The sequence below is a fragment of the Lemur catta genome, chromosome 3 (genome assembly GCF_020740605.2).
Source record: "Lemur catta isolate mLemCat1 chromosome 3, mLemCat1.pri, whole genome shotgun sequence".
Classification (NCBI taxonomy): Eukaryota; Metazoa; Chordata; class Mammalia; order Primates; family Lemuridae; genus Lemur; species Lemur catta.
The window spans coordinates 46,958,294-46,979,916 of NC_059130.1; the positions used below are offsets into that span (position 1 = coordinate 46,958,294).

General features: G+C 32.7%; 2 protein-coding genes across 3 annotated transcripts in view; one reads left to right on the forward strand and one right to left on the reverse strand.

Annotated features, from left to right (window-relative positions):
- Positions 1-14,605, forward strand: part of SASS6 (SAS-6 centriolar assembly protein) — a 39,466-nt gene extending 24,861 nt beyond the window's left edge. Inside the window, exons 14-18 of one of the 2 annotated variants that reach the window (XR_006734104.1) lie at positions 1,450-1,578; positions 10,504-10,601; positions 12,504-12,598; positions 12,703-14,010; positions 14,355-14,605. Coding sequence is in view for 1 of the 2 variants with exons in the window: in XM_045547448.1 (XP_045403404.1) it covers positions 1,450-1,578; positions 10,504-10,601; positions 12,504-12,598; positions 12,703-12,809 (429 nt within the window). In the remaining variant the exon portion in view is untranslated. Of the gene's footprint in view, positions 1-1,449; positions 1,579-10,503; positions 10,602-12,503; positions 12,599-12,702 lie in introns of both variants that reach the window. The other variant, XM_045547448.1, reaches the window with a different exon arrangement.
- A 271-nt stretch (positions 14,606-14,876) lies between these two features.
- Positions 14,877-21,623, reverse strand: part of MFSD14A (major facilitator superfamily domain containing 14A) — a 41,548-nt gene continuing 34,801 nt past the window's right edge. Inside the window, exons 9-12 of the mRNA XM_045547449.1 lie at positions 20,389-20,501; positions 19,105-19,202; positions 17,548-17,711; positions 14,877-16,249 (exon numbers count right to left, since the gene is read on the reverse strand). Of these exons, the coding sequence (XP_045403405.1) occupies positions 16,043-16,249; positions 17,548-17,711; positions 19,105-19,202; positions 20,389-20,501 (582 nt within the window). The 3' untranslated portion in view covers positions 14,877-16,042. The remainder of the gene's footprint in view (positions 16,250-17,547; positions 17,712-19,104; positions 19,203-20,388; positions 20,502-21,623) is intronic.

The following is a 21,623-nucleotide window of genomic DNA, read 5'->3' on the forward strand; positions in this document are numbered from 1 at the left end:
CACACATCCTCTTCTCCTGGCTAACATGAGTGGCTGCTGCTTCTTTACCAATTATAGCTTTGGCTGTATTAGATAGGATTTATTCAGATACCCAGTCATATATTTATTCCCACTTCCTGACAGCTTCTAATCCATAGCAAAGCCCCAGTTTCTTAAATTTTCTCTTAAATCACCTATCATTGTCTAAATCCATAAAATAAGTTGCATTTAACACCCACTTACTGAGACACTCTGTGGTTCTCCATGGTGTGCAGTTTCCCTTGTTGCAAGGAGGAATAAACCCAGCTTGTACATCTATAGGTGTGTTCCTGGTGGTCTTTGGCTGGAAGGCATTGGTAGAGGGTTTGAAATTCAAATACCTAATTGAATTTTTAATCTACTCTGGTAAATCAAGTAGTACTAAATGACTAAAGAAGGGAAAGAATTGCTGCTAAATTGGAAAAAGATATAGAAGTGCTTGAGTGTGAATTATAAACTTGAAAAAAATTAACTGGCTTAATCTTGAATAACTGATGATAGACAGCTATGTGAAAGGTATTTTTGTTGTGCAGCCATTGGTCTATACAAATGCTTCTTAAGAGTTGTGTTTCAAGGCCGGGCGTGGTGGCTCACGCCTGTAATCCTAGCACTCTGGGAGGCCGAGGCGGGTGGATCACTCGAGGTCAGGAGTTCGAGACCAGCCTGAGCAAGAGCGAGACCCCGTCTCTACTAAAAATAGAAAGAAATTATCTGGCCAACTAAAAAATATATATAGAAAATATTAGCCAGGCATGGTGGCACATGCTTGTAGTCCCAGCTACTCGGGAGGCTGAGGCAGTAGGATCGCCTGAGCCCAGGAGTTTGAGGTTTCTGTGAGCTAGGCTGACGCCATGGCACTCACTCTAGCCCAGGCAACAGAGCGAGACTCTGTCTCAAACAAAAAAAAAAAAGATTTGTGTTTCATTTGGTCTCTTATAAAAATAAACTGTTTTTATAACATTGGTTAATAGTGATGCCAGTATATTGAAAATTAGTGCAAAGCCAATTATTTTCTCAATTAGTCCATTTAAGAACACTGATCTTTTTACTCAGTTTGGCAGAAAATTTTTATTTTATCTTTGATTGGCTTATTGATCTATGACTCCACATCCCCAATTCCCCTGCTTTTCAGGAACCCTAGAATAAAACAAGATGGTTCAGAAGTCTTTGTTTTAACTAAGTACAAAGGCAAGTCCAGTAGTTTATTTTATCCAAGCTTGCACAGCTCCTCGAAAAAGCCATCTGGTTCAAAGGTATCCTAGCTTCATGCTGCATAATAAAGTAGAGTTCTGTGGTGTCGTAAACAAATTGACCTCTGAGATAGTGCTCTTAACTGTTAGTTATTGTAACATATGCTAATGCTTCCTGATTAACAAATACTATTTAGAATTAATTTCTCATTTTTAATCATTTTTATGTTTTTATTTTTAGGTTGATGGTAGACTAACTTACCCAACTTGTGGGATTGGCTATCCTGTCTCCTCTGCATTTGCATTCCAGAATACCTTTCCTCATTCGATATCTGCCAAAAATACCATCCACCCAGTTTCAGGACCAAAGGTAGCCAAATTAACTAATACTTTTTCTGGAAAAATATAGCAACTTATTAGCATACAAATATCTTTTATAGGTTCATTTTTTATTTGGTGAGTTGCTAAATAAATTGAATAGATTACTGAATAGTATATATGTTTATAGAAATATATGTACTATATTTCTTGAGTCACTATAATTTATAAAAACTGAATATTAGTTTGCTTAAACCTTATTTCTAATCAGCCTTTCCATTTTTATTCATTCTTCTGCTTATATTAATATATCCTACAATTGTCAAGGATAACTAGCATTACTGACTAGGATATACTGCTGGAGTATTAGCTCTGGTAACATTTTTGGATTTTGTTGCCAGAATTTAAAGCTCTGGGACGACAGGCTTATATCAAATTCTACAATGTAGTTCTGGCAACCTTATCTCAAATAGTGTATGACTAGCAATCCCTCCAACCCTTGATTTATTTGTTAAGACTTTCTTCTATCCACTTGAGTTCTTCATCATCACTATTATTACTAATGTCTTAGTTTTTTTAATATATATATATTGATAGATAAGTACCATTAAGGAATATATATTGTTTTCATATGTATTACAATTTTATTTTCACAATAATTTAATACATTAGTCACTCCTTTTATTTTTATTCCTAACTTCAGGTCCAAGTTGATTTTTTCCTCCATTATGGAAACAAACATTTATGAAAAAAATATTTTATAAAAGATAGAATTTAGGACTTTGAAACTGGTATTATAAACTCTTTATTAAATTAGGTCTGGGCTCTTCTAAAAATAAGTTGGCTGTGTTGCTTAGGCATGTGCTCTTTTTAGCCATAGCCTTATTAATTATCTGAAGCTATAGAGAATTCTCAATGAAATGAGAATTAAACCTGAGTTTTTGTGCTTAGACTAATAACTGTTATGTAAAGAATATTTTGAGGCATTTAATTGGCTCTTCATGCATTGCTTTTTAAGGAGAATTAGATATGTGCATTCAAAAGAATACTATTGTTCTATGATAAATATCAGTATACTCAAGTGTGATTACATTTGAGATCATTTTTTTTCTTGAGAATTATGATGGAATTCACAGTTTTTTATTTTAAACAACTTTCCAGGAAAAAAAAATATGTGTGTGTGTGTGTGTGTGTATCACACACATATATATATAATGTACAAAATGAGGACAAGAACTATGATAGTTGCCTACTTGGTAGGACAATATGACTTATCAAATAATGAGATTACTTTTCTTATAGGTATTGTGGAATCACAGGAATCATTATAACAAGAATATTCTTAAACATAAGAGCAAGACTTTGTGTTTTTTATATCATTGCTCTCCATATTCTTTTGATCATGTATTCCCAGCAGTAACAAAATACCCTTAAAACAAACAAAACATGTTGAGCTCTAATTCATGAATATTTATGAATTTACGCATATACTGCTTAAATCGTTTATTATATACAGTGTAATTTAGTAGTTAAGAAAGTGGAATCTGATGTTCCAGACTTTAAATCCTGCTTCTATCAATGTAAAGTTGAGGAAGCCACTAAAAAACAAACAAACAATATCTTACTCTTACGCTACATTTCCCCACATGTAAAATGGAGTGATAATTTTCTCTACCTTACTGGATTATTGAGCTAAATGAATTAGTGTATTTGCTCAGAATAGTGCCTGATACATAATAAGTGCTCTATAAATGTTATCTACTATTTTTAATAATAAAATATATTCAAAAATAGAAATTAAATAATGAGATTAAAAATGGGTATAAATTGAATTTATAAGATTTTCTTCTCCAGCCTCAATGGATGGTCTTAATCACAGCCTACTTTGGTGGCCATTGGTGTAGGTAGTTGTTTTTTGTTTTTTTTTTTTGAGACAAGAGTCTTTCTCCATTGCCTGGGCTAGAGTGCAGTGGCATCATCATAGCTCAGTGCAACCTCAAACTCCTGGGCTGAAAGGATTCTCCTGCCACAGCCTCCCGACTAGCTGGGACTACAGGTGTGCAAAAACCACACTAAGCTAATTCTATTGATCTAGGCAGCCTTGTGCGCTATAGCAGATATGATGGTTAAAACATGTTCTTTTGAGTTACAATTAAAAAAATATTTTATTTTATAACATTGAACCTATAATATACTTGATGTCTTAAAATGTTATTGTCAAAGATTTAGTGTATTTAAGTAGATGTTTAACTGTGAGGATGTAAAATAACATGAGAAGTTAAATTAGGCAACAAACAAAATCATGCTGAAAGAATCCATGAGTATTTTAAAAAATTGTGCCGTGCTGACAAATAGGACACATACTTGATATTTTAAAGCAAGATAGACAAATTTACTTATTTTTTTTCCTTTATTTTTGAAGACAGTAATAGCCAAGGATTCATTCATTCAGCAAGTATTTAATGAATGTCTATTATGGCCAGGCATTGTTCTATTAATAGTTGCAGGAGATACAGTGTTGAACAAAATAAAGCCCCTGCCACTCTGGTGCTTACATTTTGTGGTGAAATACCATTAGATAGTAAACTGTAGTATCTTTCAAAGTGAACTGTTATTAAAGAGGATATATTATTTGATGTCAAAGAAAAAAACTTGTGATTGAATCTTTTAATTAAATTCTTAATCTTCAAGGTCAAACATTCCTCAAGGAAATTACAAAGTGTGTGAGAGATTTTTTGCAGTGAGAAAGGGGCCCATGATTGATTTCTTTATCTTGATAGTGTTTGGCCCACAGTGTGCATCCCAAAACAGATTTTTGTCTAGAGATAGCATTACTCGGTTTGATTAACCACCTAATTCACTGGATGATTCTAAATAAATTTTCTGTTTATTTAGTATTAAGTATTTTAAAAAATAGATAATGTATGAGTATAAGAAGCTTCCAAAGGTACAAGAGGATATACTGTCTAAATGTACTGTGATCCCCATTCTCTCCTTAGAGAAAAACATTTTGACATTTTTTATGATACATTCCAAAAATATTTAAAGCATATACAAGAATATATGTACCTGCATATATATGTATGTATGTTCATATATATTTATATATATGAGTGTCTGTATAGATAAGCATAAATAGTACATGCCCACTGTTCTATGCCTTGCTTTTTTAAATAGTTTAATTTTTTTTTTTGGAGACAGGGTCTCACTCTGTTGCCCAGGCTGTAGTTCAGTGGTGTGATCATAGCTCACTGCAACCTCAAACTTCTGGGTTCAAGTTGTCCTCCTGCCTCACTGTCTGGAATAGCTGGGACTACAGAAGCATGCCACCACACCTGGCTAATTTTAAAAATTTTTTTGTAGGGACATGGTCTTGCTATGTTGCCCAGGCTGGTCTCAAAATCCTGGCCTCAAGCAGTCCTCCAGCCTCAGTCTCCCAAAGTGCTGGGATTATAGGTGTGAGCTATTGTTCCCAGCCTATGCCTTGCTTTTTTCATTGAACATTATTTTCATGGAATAGGCCCATTTCAGTATTTCAGAATGTAAGTTTTTGTTTGTTTTTTAATGACATCGTAGTATTCCAGTATATGGATGTACTATAATTAACTAGTACCGTTTATGGGTGATTGTTTGTTTAGGTTGTTTTTAATCTATTAGATACTTATACAATGCTGCAATGACTGTCTTTGTGCATATATCTTTGTGGCCTTTACAAATAGATTTATAGGATAAATTATTAGAAGTAACTGGATTCAAAGGCATTTTTGCCTATCTGGTGGCTGAAAATAGTATCTTATTGTGATGTAGATTATTAATAACATTTCCCTGGTTATTAAAGTGAGGAATATCTTCTTATGTATTTATGGGTTATATTTTCTATTCTGTAAAATTCTTGTTCATTTCTTTTATTCATTTTTTTATGTTTGTTTTTGGTTTTGTTTATATGTGCATGTGTGTTCATATATGGAGTCTCACTATATTGCCCAGGCTGGCTTCTATATCCTGGGCTTAAGTGACAACTCCCAGCTCAGCCTCCTGAGCACCCGGAACTACAGGCGCATGCCACTGTGCCTGGCTTTTTCTTTTATTCATCTTTTAGTTTATGGTATTTAACATTTATAAAACAATTTTATAGGCATTCTTTATATATTCTGGACATTAGTCTGATGTTGCTTTTATGTGTTAACTATTATTTTGCAATTTTTGGATTGTCTTTTTACTCTCTTCATTATACTTCCTATTTTGAAATTTAAAGATTTATTAAGGTATAATTTCCGTGTCATAAAATTCTTCCACTGTAAGTTTATAGTTCAATACTTTTAGTCAGTTTATAGAGTTGTGAAACCATCACTGCAGTTCAGTTTTAGAATATTTACATTACCCCAAAAAGTTCTCCAGTGCCTGTTTTCAGTTAATCCATACTCCTGCCTCCAGTCCTAGGCAACTACTGATTAGCTTTCTGTCACTATAAATCCTGAAATAAAAAAATAAATAAATAAAATAAATTTGTCTTTTTAAACTTCATATAAATAGAATCATAAAATAAGTAGTTTTTTGGTGTCTTTTCTCTTTCACTAATAACATGTTTGAGGTCCATCCAGGTTGTATTGCTTATTAATAGTTAATTTCTTTTAATTGCCCAGTAGTATTTCACTATATTGATATGCCACAATTTGTTTATACATTCATAAATTGATGGGCATTTGTGTTGTTTTCAGTATTTGGAAATTAAATAATAAATTAACCTGCTATGCACATTTGTGTACAAGTCTTTGTATTTATTGGGGGTGCATACCTAGGAATGGAATGGTTGGAGGTATATGTTTGATTTTCAAGAAATTACCAAACTTTTCCAAAGTGGTTTTACCAACTGTTAGAAGGATCCAGAATGACTTGAACTCTCAGACTGCTGGTGGTAAATGTTGTTTAACAATCAATAAAATGCTCATATAGATATTTCACCAAAGTAAATATACTAATGTTAAATAAGCACAATATTCAACCTCATTAGCTTTTAGAGTAATGCAAATTAAAACTACAACGAAGTTCTTCTACACATGTATTAGAATCACTAAAATTAAACATTTAATATGTGTTAAGTTTGTTCATCTTTCTATTAAGTTATAAGAATTCTTTGTATGTTCTGGATACAAGTCCTTTATTAAGTATATGATTTGCAAATATTATCTCCTAGTGTGGCTTCCCTTTTTATTTTCTTGATGGTATCTTTTGAAACATAAAAGTTTTTAATTTTTGATGAAGTCCACTGTGTCAAATTTTTTTCTTTTGTGGATCATGCTTTAGGAGCCATGTCTAAGAACTCTTTGTCCAACCACATGTTGAAAACATTTTCTCCTGAGTTTTACTCTAGAGGTTTTATAGTTTTAGCTATTACATTTAAATCTATGATCCACTGTGATCCATTTTTGTGTATGGTATAAAGTAGGGGTCTAAGTTCATTTTTTTTCATATGGATATTCCATTTCAGTACCATTGTTGAAAAGACCATTTCCCTGTTGAATTGTTTAAGCACCTTTGTTGAAAATCAATTGACCATAAATGTATGGATTTTCTTCAGGACTCTCAATTCTGTTTCATTGATTTATATGCCTATCCTTGTGCCAATACCATACTGTCTTAATTACTGTGACTTTATATTAAGTTTCAGAAGTGGATAGTGTAAATCCACCAACTCTATTCTTCTTTTTCAAAATTGTTTTATATTCTTTACATTTTTATTTTAGATCCTTTTTCATTTTTATATAAATGTTTGATCAGCTTGTCAATTTCTACAATATAGTCTATTTGCATTTTGATAGGGGTACATTGAATTTATAGTTCAATTTTTGAAGAAACACTATTTTGACAATATCTTGTCTTCCAATCCATGAACCTTTAAGAGTCTCTTCATTTATTTAGATCTTCTTTAATTTCTCTTAGTAATGTTTTGCAGTTTTTAATGTACATGTCTTGCATTTCTTTTGTTAAATTTATTCCTAAGTATTCTTTTTGATGCTATTGCTGATGTGGTTGTTTTAGTAATTTCTATGTCAGAATATTCAATGATGTATAGAAATGTAATTGATTTTTGTATATTGATTTTGTATCCTGAAACTTTGCTACTCATTTATTAAACTCAATTTTTTTTGTAGATTCTGTTTGATTTTACACAAAAACTATTATTTCATCTGAAAATAATAACAACTTTAGTTCTTCCTTTCCAATTTAGTTGCCTTTTACTTATTTTTCTCTCCTTATTACAATTTAAATTTAAGTAAATGTGGTGAGAGCCGACAGTCTGGCCTTTGTGCATTGTATTTTGTTTTCCATTTTCTATCTACTGTTGACTTTATTTTCTGTGTGTTTGCTCTGCTTTACAATATACCTTTTCATCTTATCATAATCTACCTTGAAATAATAGTGTAATACTTTCCAAGTAAAGTAAGAACCTTAAAGTAATATACTTCCATTTCCTCCCTCCTGTCCTTTTGCTACTGTTGTCAAAATTTTACTTTTACATTTGTTATGAATCCCACTTTTTTTTTTTGCTTTAAACAATCAAGTATATTTTAAAGAAATTAAACAATGAGTAAAAGTCTAGTTTACTCATACATTTACTATTTCCATATACTCTTCCTTTTTGTAGATCTAAGTCTTCATCTGGTATCATTTTCCTTTCTCTTTAATAACTTTTAAGATCTCTTACAGTACAAGTCTTTAAGATTTATTACAGTGCAGCTATGCAGGCAATTCTTCTGCATTTGTCTCAGAATGTTATTTTGACATCATTTTCTCTGCATTTAAAATTCTGGGTCGACAGATTCTTTTTTCCTTTCTGCATTTTGAAGATGTCATCCATATTTATCACCTTTTCTACATATAAAGTGACTTTTTTCTCTGGGTGTTTTTAAGATTTTCTCTTTAGCATTGATTTTCAACATCCTAATTATGTGCTTGGTGTGGTGCATTGTGCATCAATATGCAGTGGGTTTTCGTGAGGTTCTTCAATTGGTGGGTTTATAGGTTTCATCAGTTTAGGAAATTCAGGTCATTATTTCTTCATTTTTTTTATGTTCTCTTCCTTTGGTTTTCCTTGGTACTCCAGTTATACCTGGTTGATCACATAATATTGTCTCATTGAGACTGTTCATTTATTTATTTCATTATTATTTGCTTCATTTTATATAGATTCTAATGCTCTCATCGTTTTTGTTTTTTTTTTTTTCTTTTCTCTTTAGCATTACCAGGGTGTATCTAAAGTACCTTCTACTCAAGGGACAGTTCACCCCTAATACAAAGGTGTGATCCTTCATGGCTCTCCACTCTAGCCAAGGACTCTCTGCTTATGAACCTTGGAAATTATTCAGCTTAAAATGCTCCTCTTTATTTACCCATCCTTGTGGAGTTTTACTGTATGCATGTACCTAGTACTCAGCAAAGACTCAAGGAGATAAAGCCAAATTTCTAGACTATTCTCTGTATAGCTCCCCTTTCATCAGAACTCAACCCTGCAGCCTCCAGCCATCCAACTTCCCTAAATTCTGATCTTGATCTCCTCAGTTCAGCATTTGTGTTCTCCCTCTGCACTTGCTGGCAGGAAAGTGCCTCCAGTTAGAAAGCTGGATTGATTATAGCAATAACACTTCTCTCAGAGATCGCAGCCTGTACTACCTGTGGTCTGATATCTGAAGACATTGTTTTCATTTATTTTGTCTCCTTTTCTAATTGTTTATGTGTGGTGACTGGAAGCTATTATGTATTAATATCTGGTATCCTTTCTTAATTTTTTTCCCTCTTATTGCATGTTTATTTTTCTATAAAAAATATTAGAATCGGTTTGTCTTGCTTTAAAAAACCTATTTGTATGTAATGTAATTATGTTAAGTATAGGTTAATGTAGGGAGAACTGGTATCTTTACATTATTGAACCTTGATAGCCAAGTACAGCAGCATATATCTTCCTAATTTATAATTTTATCATATTAAGTTAGTATCTATTCCTATTTTGAGTTTTCGCCAAAAATTGATGTGTATTGTTTTCTTATACCTTTTCTTTTTGTATACAGGTGGTCATGATTTCTTTTTGATCTATTGGTATAATGATTTATGTTTATAGACTTCATAATATAGAGCTGATTTATACCTTCCTGTTATAAAACCCACTCAATTGTAGTACATTATTACTTTAAATAAGCTACTATATCTTATTAATAAATGCTAACATTTTACTCTAGATTTTTGCATAGATTCTTGATTACTTTTGACTATTTCAAAATTCAAATTCCAAGCCTTCATTTAGAATCCTTAAATAAATAAAACAAGCTTTGAAAGTCACGAAAAGAATTTTCAGGCTGAGGCAGGAAGATCGCTCGAGGTCAGGAGTTCGAGACCAGCCTGAGCAAGAGTGAGACCCCGTCTCTACTAAAAATAGAAAGAAATTATCTGGACAACTAAAAGTATATATAGAAAAAAATTAGCCAGGCATGGTGGCACATGCCTGTAGTCCCAGCTATTCGGGAGGCTGAGGCAGAAGCATTGTTTAAGCCCAGCAGTTTAAGGTTGCTGTGAGGTAGGCTGATGCCATGGCACTCTAGCCAGGGTGACAGAGCAGGACTCTGTCTCAAAAAAGAAAAAAGAATTTTCAGAATGCATGAGGTAAATGCATTATTGTGGTGCTTGGTTACTTTTAACTCTGTAACACTTCATTTGAATGATTTAGAGTTCACATTTTTCTTTCAAACTAATTAAGAGAATCATTTTGTGTTATTCATCTTGCTTATATGACAGGTACTTTTTTGGTAAGGAAAAACAGGATTCTTTTTATTAAATCTTCTCAATAGAATGTGCTTGTGTTATAAAATATAGGTGAAACCTGTATTTTTATGGTAGATTTATTAGAAAAACAATTTCACCACCTATCAATATAGAACTCAGTTCTCATTAATTCAGTTACATGAGATGTTTTTCCTCTTCACAGGTTCAGTTTAACTTGCAGTTTACAAAACCACATACATCCCTAGGAGATGTTCAGTCAGGAGCAACTATTAGTATGCCTTGCTCAGCTGATAAGGAAAAGTAAGTACTTATTGACATAAAATTTAATGTTTGCCCCTTTGAAGTTTATCTTAAAGAATTTTTATCAGTGTTTGAAAGCTATGGTACCCACCTATATATCTGATATACTTTAAGTTACTGGTCAGTGGAATTTTAAGTTGAGTCACTTTTACCTATAAAAAAGAGATTTCTCATCTATATTTTTAAACTTTGGGATACTCTGAGGCACACAGTAAAATTGTATTTGTCTTAAGAGATTTTCCTACATAACTGAATATTGCTATTTTAAGTATTTTTGGGCATATACATAGAAATCTTTTTTGATTTCTCATGGTCAGCTATTTTTGTTTTTGTTTTCCTGTATGGCTGTGTCTGCCCCTGGAAGCTCTCCATTTTTCTGATTTATTACTTCCAGTGTAACATAGTGTAAAAGACCAGCAAGTTAATCTGCTAGAAATTTATGGTGAATAAGAGTAAAATGGTTTGTGGCATTGTCCCATAGATAACATAAATAAGCTTTAATGCCAATTTGTAACTTGTTTTGCCTGCTCACATTCTTTCCCTAGCTTTTAGATCTTAAATAGGGTTTAGATAGTAAAGTCTGTTGACTAAGTGACTTGTGGTTAAATTAAACAACATATACATACAGACTTTTCCCTCTGGATAGGCTTCATGTTTGTAATTTTTAAAAAATCATTATGGTTATTTACTTAAAATTTAATAGCTTTAATGCCTGTCTGCTGACACTCATTATCATGGGCCATCACCATCTCAATAAATTGCAAACTAAATTACTAACATAGTTCAAAAAGGGTTTTTATCCTAGCTCTCCTGCCTTTATTCATTAGGTCTTCTGAAATTGCCACTAGGATGAGTATTAAAATAGTTAATGTTTGTGAACCTCCCTTTTTAAAAAAGATCAGAATTCCTGGAGGTCCTGAAATGTATATATTTGCTATATTTAATATCATAGTTGTTCATGAGGCAGAGCACCTGGTATTTCTATTAATGGTAGAGAAACATAATGTTTATATATTTAATTCATCATACACACCAAGAGCAATTTTATTAACAGAAAAGATGACAATCATATTTGTAGTATAAAATCAATAATCTGCCCATAAAATTAGGACTGTTTTTTCTGGTTTATTTGTTGTCAGCTAGCAAAAAGTGGCAGTGGGTATCAATTAAGAAAAAAAAAGGTTGAAATTGAAAAAAATGCCTATTCACCCACTTATTTTCTGAAAATTGGGAAAAGATCAACCAGCATTTAATTTTAAGGATATATTGTCATTGTTTTGCAAGAGCCTTTAACTTCTTATTACAAGTGTACTACTAGGGAAACTGTTAACACTGAACAGAATTAGAAAGCAGGAATGCAGTGGTGGAATGGGGAAAAATACAGAAATATGTTCACATTTGTATTCATCTGACCAGAGTTCATTGTTACTATGTATTAATATTTGATAATGATTACTTTGAAACACTACAAAATTTTGAAGAGCTTTTGGTCAAAGGAAAAATAAATCTTATTCATTTTAAATACAAGATGAGATAGAAATTATTAAAGTAATTAATAGTGATATTCTCAAGGCATGTATGTATGTATTTTTTAAATCTATCATGTATCACTTTGCTGTTTAAAATTTTATAGTACTTGTAGATTTTCATTTCTTTCACAGTCTTTATCTCAAGTCTTAGAATTTTTAATTTATTGTAGTTTACTCTTTACTGAGAAGGATACTTTGATTTGTATGTAGACAAATTATTTGCTTAGGAAACCAGTGAATATGATCTGAACAAAGTTAAGCTATAAATATAACTTAGTTATCTTATATATAGTTTATATGTGTATGAGACAAACCTTCAAAATCAACTAATGAAGACAAAATAAGACTTTGTTATTACTATTTTCCTTTTAAGTGGTGAAAATTTAGGGCTGGAATCCAAATACCTGAAGAAAAGGGAAGATAGCATTCCTTTACGTGGACTCAGCCAGAATCTATTTAGTAATTCAGGTGAGAAGGCATTTCTGAATTGGACTCTGTACACTGTGGTTTACTTGAATGTATATACAAAGACTGAGTGAGTACCAGTAATCTTGTTTTGTCTTCATTTGCAGACCATCAGAAAGATGGCACTCTAGGAGCATTACAGACATCTTCCAAACCCACAGTGCTCCCTTCTACATCTTCAGCATATTTCCCTGGGCAGTTACCAAACAGTTAATTCCTAGTGTCATGTTTTACTTTTTATTGACATTTTAGAAACTCAGGTGGTTTAAAAATATGTTAACATAAATCAAATCCTAAACAAGCAAGTTTCAAATTTATTTCAGCTATTGTAGATTGTTTGGATTCTTTATTAAGTGCTGTTGTTGTTTATGGCAGTTTATAGGAACAAATTTGTACTCAGGGATTGGTAAAGATTCTGAGTAAATGACTTTTGGTTTGTGAATGTGGTATGTTATAGGATAATAGTATGAATTTTATTAAAATCCTTAGAAACTCAGTTCTAAGGAAAGAGTTAATCCTTATAAGGGAGAGTCTAATCATATTGAATATCTGAGTAAATTAAAACCTGCTTAAAATGTTAATAGTGTGAAACCAAAGAATGCTAATAATTCATTTTTATCATTTTTATTGGTAAGTTTTAAATTTACCACCTGAAAATTATGAAGGAAAATTATCTCTTAAAATATCTATATTATTGATGATGTTTACATTAAAGGGAAAAATCCTAAATTAACCTTAAAAGACTGAAATGAATTAAGCCTTAATAGCAAGTAAATGTGAGTAGTTTCCTTGAAATACTTGTTGAATGAATCTACTAAATGACTGATATATTTGTAAAAATAATTTGGACAGTGTATTTACATGACTAGATTAGGTATAAAGTGCTCTAGTCATTTGAACTGGAAGGATTTTAGTGCTTCCTGAAGGTTTTCACTCATCCAATTTTTCTCAATTTGGATTTTTATTAGTTATGCAGTTAAGTCTGTATCAGGGGAATTGTTTTAAAATTGGCATCATGTAAAATCTTTACTATAAGAGCATCATGAATATTCACTGTATTTGTTTTTATAATCTCAAAACTTTGGTTGATTTTAACGTTAATAAAGTAGGCAAAACAAATAACTGTTAGAAGTTACAAGTTTCTTCTCTTCCTTATAAGTTTCCAGTAAGAATTATTTCTTGGAAAAAATTAGGTGATTTTAAAAAAACTCACCCAGAATCATAGGGCCCCAATGTTTTCTTGTTGACAACTATCCAATACCAAGTAGCGTTCTTTTGTGTCCTCCAAATCAATTTTTGTTTGCAGTGCCAATGCTTATGTGACAGTTTAAAAATTATATTCAAGTACTTTATTACAGATAAGGAAAAAGACATTTCAAGATATTAATGACATACCAACATTACCGGGTTCCACGGTAAGACAAAGAATCTTTGCTAACTTTTTTTTTTGACGCCACTATCTAGAGTCTCTTATTCTTTGAATCTGCTGGTAATTGCCAGCTTTCTTAAACTAGGGATCTAACCTGAAAATTCAGTAACTAATATTAGGCAGTGACTCCCCCCGCTCTCATTTAGATATACTACATTAGTAAGAATATTTGGTTACAGTAATTTGAAAGCACTTACTATTCTGAAAAGAAGCTTCTTGGTGATATTGGAATCTGCTTTGTTGTAAATACTATATAATATATATAAAACATTGTGACAGGTTTGGGACGAATACATGACATACAGGTAGCTCTCTTTTTTTTAAATGTAGATACCCCTTTCTATATCCACACATGGAAAATTGAGAGCATTTCCAAAAGATAGGATATCATTCTGGATACCAACTTGCTGAAGATGTTTTTGTATTAAATGTATATATATAGGCTTCCAAGTATTCTTTGTTCTACCTCTTAAAATTTTATTTAAAATGGTTTTGCAGTGTAAAATTGTACATGTGTTAATAATCAAAACGTTGCATTTAATGTTACTTCTGTAAACTGTGAGCTTTGTAATAAAGTATTAAAATTACTTTTGGAGTATTATGAAAGAAATAAGGTTGATCACAACATCTATGCTTAGAAAATCAAGTACTTCTTCTGGTTAATATGCATATCAAGTGTTCATTTCTTTCCTCTTATCTTTCTACAAGAGAGTATTTTAGTGAGGGAAAAGAAATGGATTCAAAGAGAGAAGAGATAAAGTTTTGATTTGTTACTGTAAAAATAAATGATTATGGTAATATAAAGCCCAAACAGGTCCTATTGGGATTCACAGATCAAGACTTTTTTTTTTTAAAAGAAATCATTAAAATATTTCATTTTATTAACTGAATATTTACATTTAAGACCTTATTTAACCATAGTGAGTGTTCCAAATTTAAAAGGCATTAAGCAATAACCACACACAAGATGAAAACAGTGTAAACTATACAATACTTTATGTACAATTTTTACAAAGTAACACTTTTTTAAATAATATAACTGGACACAAAAATATACACTTTAGAGAAATTCACATCAGTAATTGTATAAAGCTCTCCTCTAGGGTCCTGAAAATTTAGGACAAACATTAGCTCTGTAAATAAAGTGTTACTGTGACAGTCCTGAAAGGCCACTATATATATTTATCTACATATAGATATCACATTGACATTTTCAAGGCTACCAGCTTTACTATATAATTTTTAGATTATGTATTCAAGTGTTGAGGTTCTTATGATTATGCAAACATTAAAAGAATAGTGGTATAAGAAGTATCTGGGGAACAAATTTGAGCCAGCATTTAGGTTTATAGGCTCTGAACACCCCAATTTAAATTCTAAATGACTGATATTTTTTCACTTCAAAAGTGGTCATGAATAATGTTTAAATAAAATTACTACAAAGAAGCTTGAAACATGATTCCGATTTAGTACAATTTTCTTAAGAGTTTTTTTTTAATGCAAACAATTCATTTACCATTTCTTTATTTTAGTGCATCTGCATTAAGGCTTTGAATTATTTGACCCAAGATTTTATAATATTAAAATCTGACTCAAGATTTTAAAATGTTAAACAAGTCCACAACCATACTACCTACTCTGTCTCACTGAGGGTCAGCATAAATAGAGTTAAAGCTCAACACCTTAAGGAAATGGTAGCAGAGACATATGCTAATATCTAAGAAGTTACATATATAGTTTTTAATTAAAGGATGTATAATAAAACAAACAGCTTAGTGGCAAGAAATTGGTGCTAATAAACAAAAGGTTTCTTTTCAAAAGAAATTGTAACATCTTTGGAAAACTGTCCGGTTCTTTCTTTAGTTCCCACCTTCTTTAGTTCCCACGGAGTTCATGCAGATACATTTCTTAAGACAATCTTAAAGTACATTGTGGATGGAAATGGAATGTACATCCGGAACTAGAGGTGAAAACTAAGACCTGGCTGCTGATAGAAAAATCTTCCTGATTTTCAGTCGTCACACATTTGTGTCCTGGAGTAAAGGTTCTTTGGCCTCTCCTGGCGCTTGTGTACTATGAGGATGGCTGTGACTGCCACAGTGCTTTCTCCAGCTGCTGGACCTTAAACTTAAATTGGTATGTTCCGGAATAAACAAGGCAACAAGCAGAGCCAGCAGTACTGAACAGGCTCCAAATAGGAAGGGGGGGCCAGGGATGATGGAATTCTGAGGAAGAATAAAATAATTAGGATTTTTACACACATTTATTCATAAGAAATTTCTTATCTCTTAGTAGTAACTGACTGCTATGAATTATAAGCCAAAAGGGACATTATCAGACTCTCAATATAAAATTCTAGGGATAACAACTGGCAAAACAGCCTCTGAAAAAAAACCATATTGTCACTTTTCAGCACAAAATCTGAACACAGACATGAACCTTCACTTAATTTGTTAGTCCAAGAGGAAAATATTTACAGGAAGGTCTCAAAATCAAGTAGTATATAATATTGGCTATGGTAGCAGAATCAATACCATTTTCTTTGTTTCAAAAAGGTAATTATATTGACTGAAAGAAAAACACAGGTTATTACAAAAAGAAACACACCTTTGTTTTAGCTCAAAATTACATGCATTCATTCTTAGCAAAAACTTGCACTGCCAGTTTCACTTGTGGGGCAGCTCACAAACAAATATTCTTTTTTAATTTAAAAGCAGACTTAGCTGGTTAGAAGATTAATGTGAAACTCTGCAAAATAAGCCAGTAAAATGATGAGCTGTCTCTATTGACTAATAGGACCAATGTTGTTTGGCATTAATATTTTCATTTTTAAGGAAGGAGGTTTAGTAAACAAGTGAACAAAGATGGGCCGGGTGCCGTCACTCACACCTGTAATCCCAGCTGGGAGGCTGAGGTGGGAAGATCGCTTTAGCTCAGTCGTTCGATATCAACCTGAGCAAGAGCAAGAACCCCGTTTCTACTTAAAATAGAAAAAAATTAGCTGGGCATGGTGGTGCTCGCCTGTAGTCCCAGCTACTCGGGAGGCTGAGGCAGGAGGATTGCTTGAGCCCAGGAGTTTGAGGTTGCTGTGAGCTAGGCTGATACCATGGCACTCTCACCTGGGTGACAGAGCGAGACTCTGTCTCAAGAAAAGACCAAACAACAAAAAAAGATATTTACCAACACATAAGTGGCTTTTCATGCAGTATAGGCTTAATATAGGGAACTGTGATGTTACAAAAGTCTCAGATAAAAGACAGGTAGTAGTACAGACAAATGGCTGTTTCACGTGCCATTAGGTGTAATTTGACAAACTAAATATTTTAAATAATTTTTCATTCTCAAGGGAGAAGTACATAGAGCAATTTCATAAAGGTGTACAGGAGAATAAAGTCCCTCAGACTTTGGTTTTTAAGTGTTTTATTTTTTCTATAATAAGAATCTCACATGAAAGCATCTGTGACCAAAAATCATTGTATTTTAATCCAAACTATATAATTTTATCATGTGAATGAACAATTACCTGTTCAAAGTGGTGCTGAGGGCTTGTGTTTGTTCCCAGGTCTGTTCCTGTTATTGGCAGTTCTTTAAGTTCCACATGGAATATGTAGAAAATGAATCCATAGAGGGCTGGCCCCAGACCATTGCATAATCCTCGAATTCCTGTTATCATTCCTTGAACCACACCTAAATTGTTTAAACAAATTATCATTTGGTAAACTACCTATTTTTTCATACCCTAGAAAAAGTACAAATATCAAATCACTTGATCTAAAATGAAGGCATTTATCAGACACTAGCAATTTATAGCTATGCTATTAAAAACCTAGGAGCCATCAGCTCTACGAAGTATAGTAAGCTGCCTTATGCAAACAGGAGCTCAGATGTACCAATATAAAGATCTAACATAGAAACAAGTGGGCAGAAGCACTTTTTTTTCCTAGATACAGCCTTCAGAATGTCCTTGGTTAAAAATCAGTCATGAGTTCACAAGTATTAATACAAATGTTAAACACTCTGTCCCCAAGTAGCTATTTCAGGCATCTTTTAGTCAAATATACTAATGCACCCGTGGTGGTGCATGCCTATAGTCCCAGCTACTTGGGAAGCTGAGGCAGGAGGATTGCTTGAGCCCAGGAGGAGTTCAATACCAGCCTGGGCAGCATAGCAAGACTCCTATTTCTAATTTTTAAAAAATCTTAATGTTTTTAGTTATCTAAAGATATACAACATAGCAAACAAATTTTTATTGTCTTATGCTTTTGTGGTGGGAACATTTAATTCTTGTAATTGCTAACAGATAAGGAATAATTCTTTGAAAAGGATATGTTTTATCTAGTCATAAGGGAAAAAAGGATGTTGCAAAAGAGTGGCAGTGATTGATAAATAAGAAAGGAAAGGCCTATGGCTAAAGCAAATAGCATTTTAAATTGGAGAGAAGATCCCAGAGAGATAAACAAAAATCATAGAAACTATAAAAAGGTGTATATTTGACTAAAAGATGTCTGAAATAGCTACTTGGGGACAGAGTTTTTAACATTTGTATTAATACTTGTGAACTCATGACTGATTTTTAACCAAGGACATTCTGAAGGCTGTATCTAGGAAAATAAAGTGCTTCTGCCCACTTGTTTCTATGTTAGATCTTTATATTGGTACATCTGAGCTCCTGTTTGCATAAGGCAGCTTACTATACTTCGTAGAGCTGATGGCTCCTAAGCCTGGCTGTAACCATAAGATTTTAATAAAAGGGCTATGAAAGTATACCAAAGTATCTAGCATAACACAGCAAACAATAAATAAATGTTTAGTGAATATAAGGTGGTCAACCTTCATTACTACATTTTCTAGCAAAAGAACAGATAGAGCCACATATTAAAGTGAGAGACGAGGGAATATATATCTACCTAAGGATAATACCCTAGAATCTACTTTTCCTGTTTACACTGAAAGCAATTTTTAAATTCTCTACCCTGAAGATACACTTGTATTTCAGTACTTAAGCAATGGAAAGAACACAGGATTAGAATATTCTGTGCTTTTAAATAATTATCACTGGTTCCCTTATCAACTAACTCACCCTGTTGATCAGCATCAGCAGTTCGTGAGACAAGTGCACTGACAGCTGGAAAGGTGATGCTAGACATGGCCGCTACTGCCCCAGCAGCCCACATCATCCTGCGATCAAAGCAACAAAACAAAAATACTAAATTCTTTTTCTCCACTGTCTCTGTCACAGTCAAACTACATACGTAAAATCAAGTAACTCCTGCTGTGGTACGGGAAAAGGAGAATGGGACTTGCTCTATTCCTTTCTTACTAGGTGACTCTGGGAATCTCACTTAAAAGTCTAACCCCCGAACAAAAACACGACCACTTAGTCACGAGAATGGTGTGAGATGTTAATATAAAACTGGGACATCATGTTCCAAACTGTAAAATGTATTGGGTATTATTTCTGCACAAAGTTGAGAGATTATGTTGAGGGTAATGTATAATACAGATAAACATTATCAAATGTTTCCAAACATGTGAAGCCAACAAGTCTTTCAGCAAGGATCTTACGAACTTGTAATTCAGTGTGAAGACATCACTGATTTGATCTAATCTTTAAATTGTAAAGAACAAGTAACCTGGATGCTCCTGGCTCAGTATTTAAAAGAAATGTTTTACATAATTTGAATTGTGAGCACCTCTCTGTAAAAGCTAGACTAGAAAATCATCCACCAAAACACACACTTGATGCTTACTCATATCCAAGTCCAAACACAGATGAAGTGGTGACTTGTTTGAAACATCAGTGCAAACAATAGAGTTCAGTCCCATAATACCTGAGCACAATGATACTGCATACGTGGGCAGCCTGACACCAGCATTGCTAATACCATCAGCTGCCTGTAGGAACCTAGACTGGCTGAGACAGAGCATGAAGCCAGGACCAAAACCACTGGACTTTTTTCACTTCTGGTTTGTGGTCAGTAATGATCACTGGTGTTATACAACTTTTTTTTCTAATCAGAAAAACAAAAATGGTAAATAACAGTAACTTTCAGGACCTTATTGCTATGGAATTACAGTTTTTTCCTAGTGACAAACTGATCTAGATTAAATACTCCTTAGAGATTCAAAAGCTCTACAGTCTCATTCAAAAATTCAGCCTGTCACTTAGCTATAAAAGGTTGCCTTTCTGTCCTCCAGCTATTCTAGAATATATAAATACACAAGTGGGAGATCTGTATTATATACATTTTAGAAAAAAAAAGCATAGCAAGAGACAGACTCAAGTCTATGCCCTAGGTAAAGTAAATAAAAAAAGGCTAACACCAAAATTAAGAAAAATTAACATTAAAATATTTATACCTACCAAGGTTCTGAACCAAAGCCATACCATGCCAGCTGCAATATTTGAAATCCCAGGCCCAATAAAATGGTGTTCTTATTTCCAATTGACCTCATAAGTAAACTCAAGACTATTGTCTGGGAAAACAAAAAACAAAATGGTTTATCAGAATAAAGTTTTTAAAAATAAAAATAAAATATTTGGTGATTTCTTTAAACCTATAATACAAAAGGATTATTATTACTACTTTTCTACAATTTGACTTTTAGCAACAATTGCCCTGAATATACCTGAGATCATTGGTCCAGGTGATATGTAAGCAGATGAAAGGTCTCTCTGCTGATACAAATCCAGATTGAGAGAAAGAAAACTGAAAGGCAAGACTTTCTATTCAGTACTGCAGACCACTTAAACCAGAAGTTGAAAATGGTAGGGTCACAAGATTCTAGCTAATGATTTGGGGGCCTATTATATAATACCTTTATATAAGTTTTTTTAGGTCCAAGTTAATCCAAAATGCTTATTCCCCCAAGTAAAGAAAAACTGACATAGTACAATGATTACCCATATATTCTTTACCTAAATTAATCTATTGTTGAAACCATGAAGCTTTTATAAACAGTAAATCAATTTAATAAGAATAATTTGGGAGAAGTATGGTATAATAACCAAAAGCACAGAATTTGGAAAAACAGCCTGGATCGTAATCTTGGCTCTAACTGTGTGTGGCCCTGGGCAAGTCACTTCACCCTAAGCCTCACTTTTATCTCTTTAAAAATAAGGATACTAGCACCTGTTTCAAGACCTTGTCATGTGAATTAAATGGCATATATTTATATGAAGTGCTTAGCATTGGGCCTAGCACATAGTAAGCATTTAATAAACATTATTAGTGGATGGGTTTTCTTATTAGACTTTTCTTTCACAGTTAATAGAAATTTATCAGTGATTTTGGGACAGTAGATAATAGTTTTTGCTAATCTAACTAAAGTTTTAAATACAATACTGTATAAAACAGCAAATAAGTCTATAGAAAAAGAAGTAAAAATAATTTAGGAAATCACTATGACAGCTGACAGTCTAAAACTCAATTATAAAATACGGTAAGTTTCGAATTCTTTAAATTGAGACAGTCTTAACAATTTAATCACAAATATGCCAGTGAAAAGCAAATGCAGATTCTTTTAAGGATTTTTGAATAATTAGGACTCACAGCCTTAAGACTTTCACTTAAATCACTTGAGTAAAAGATTGAGTTC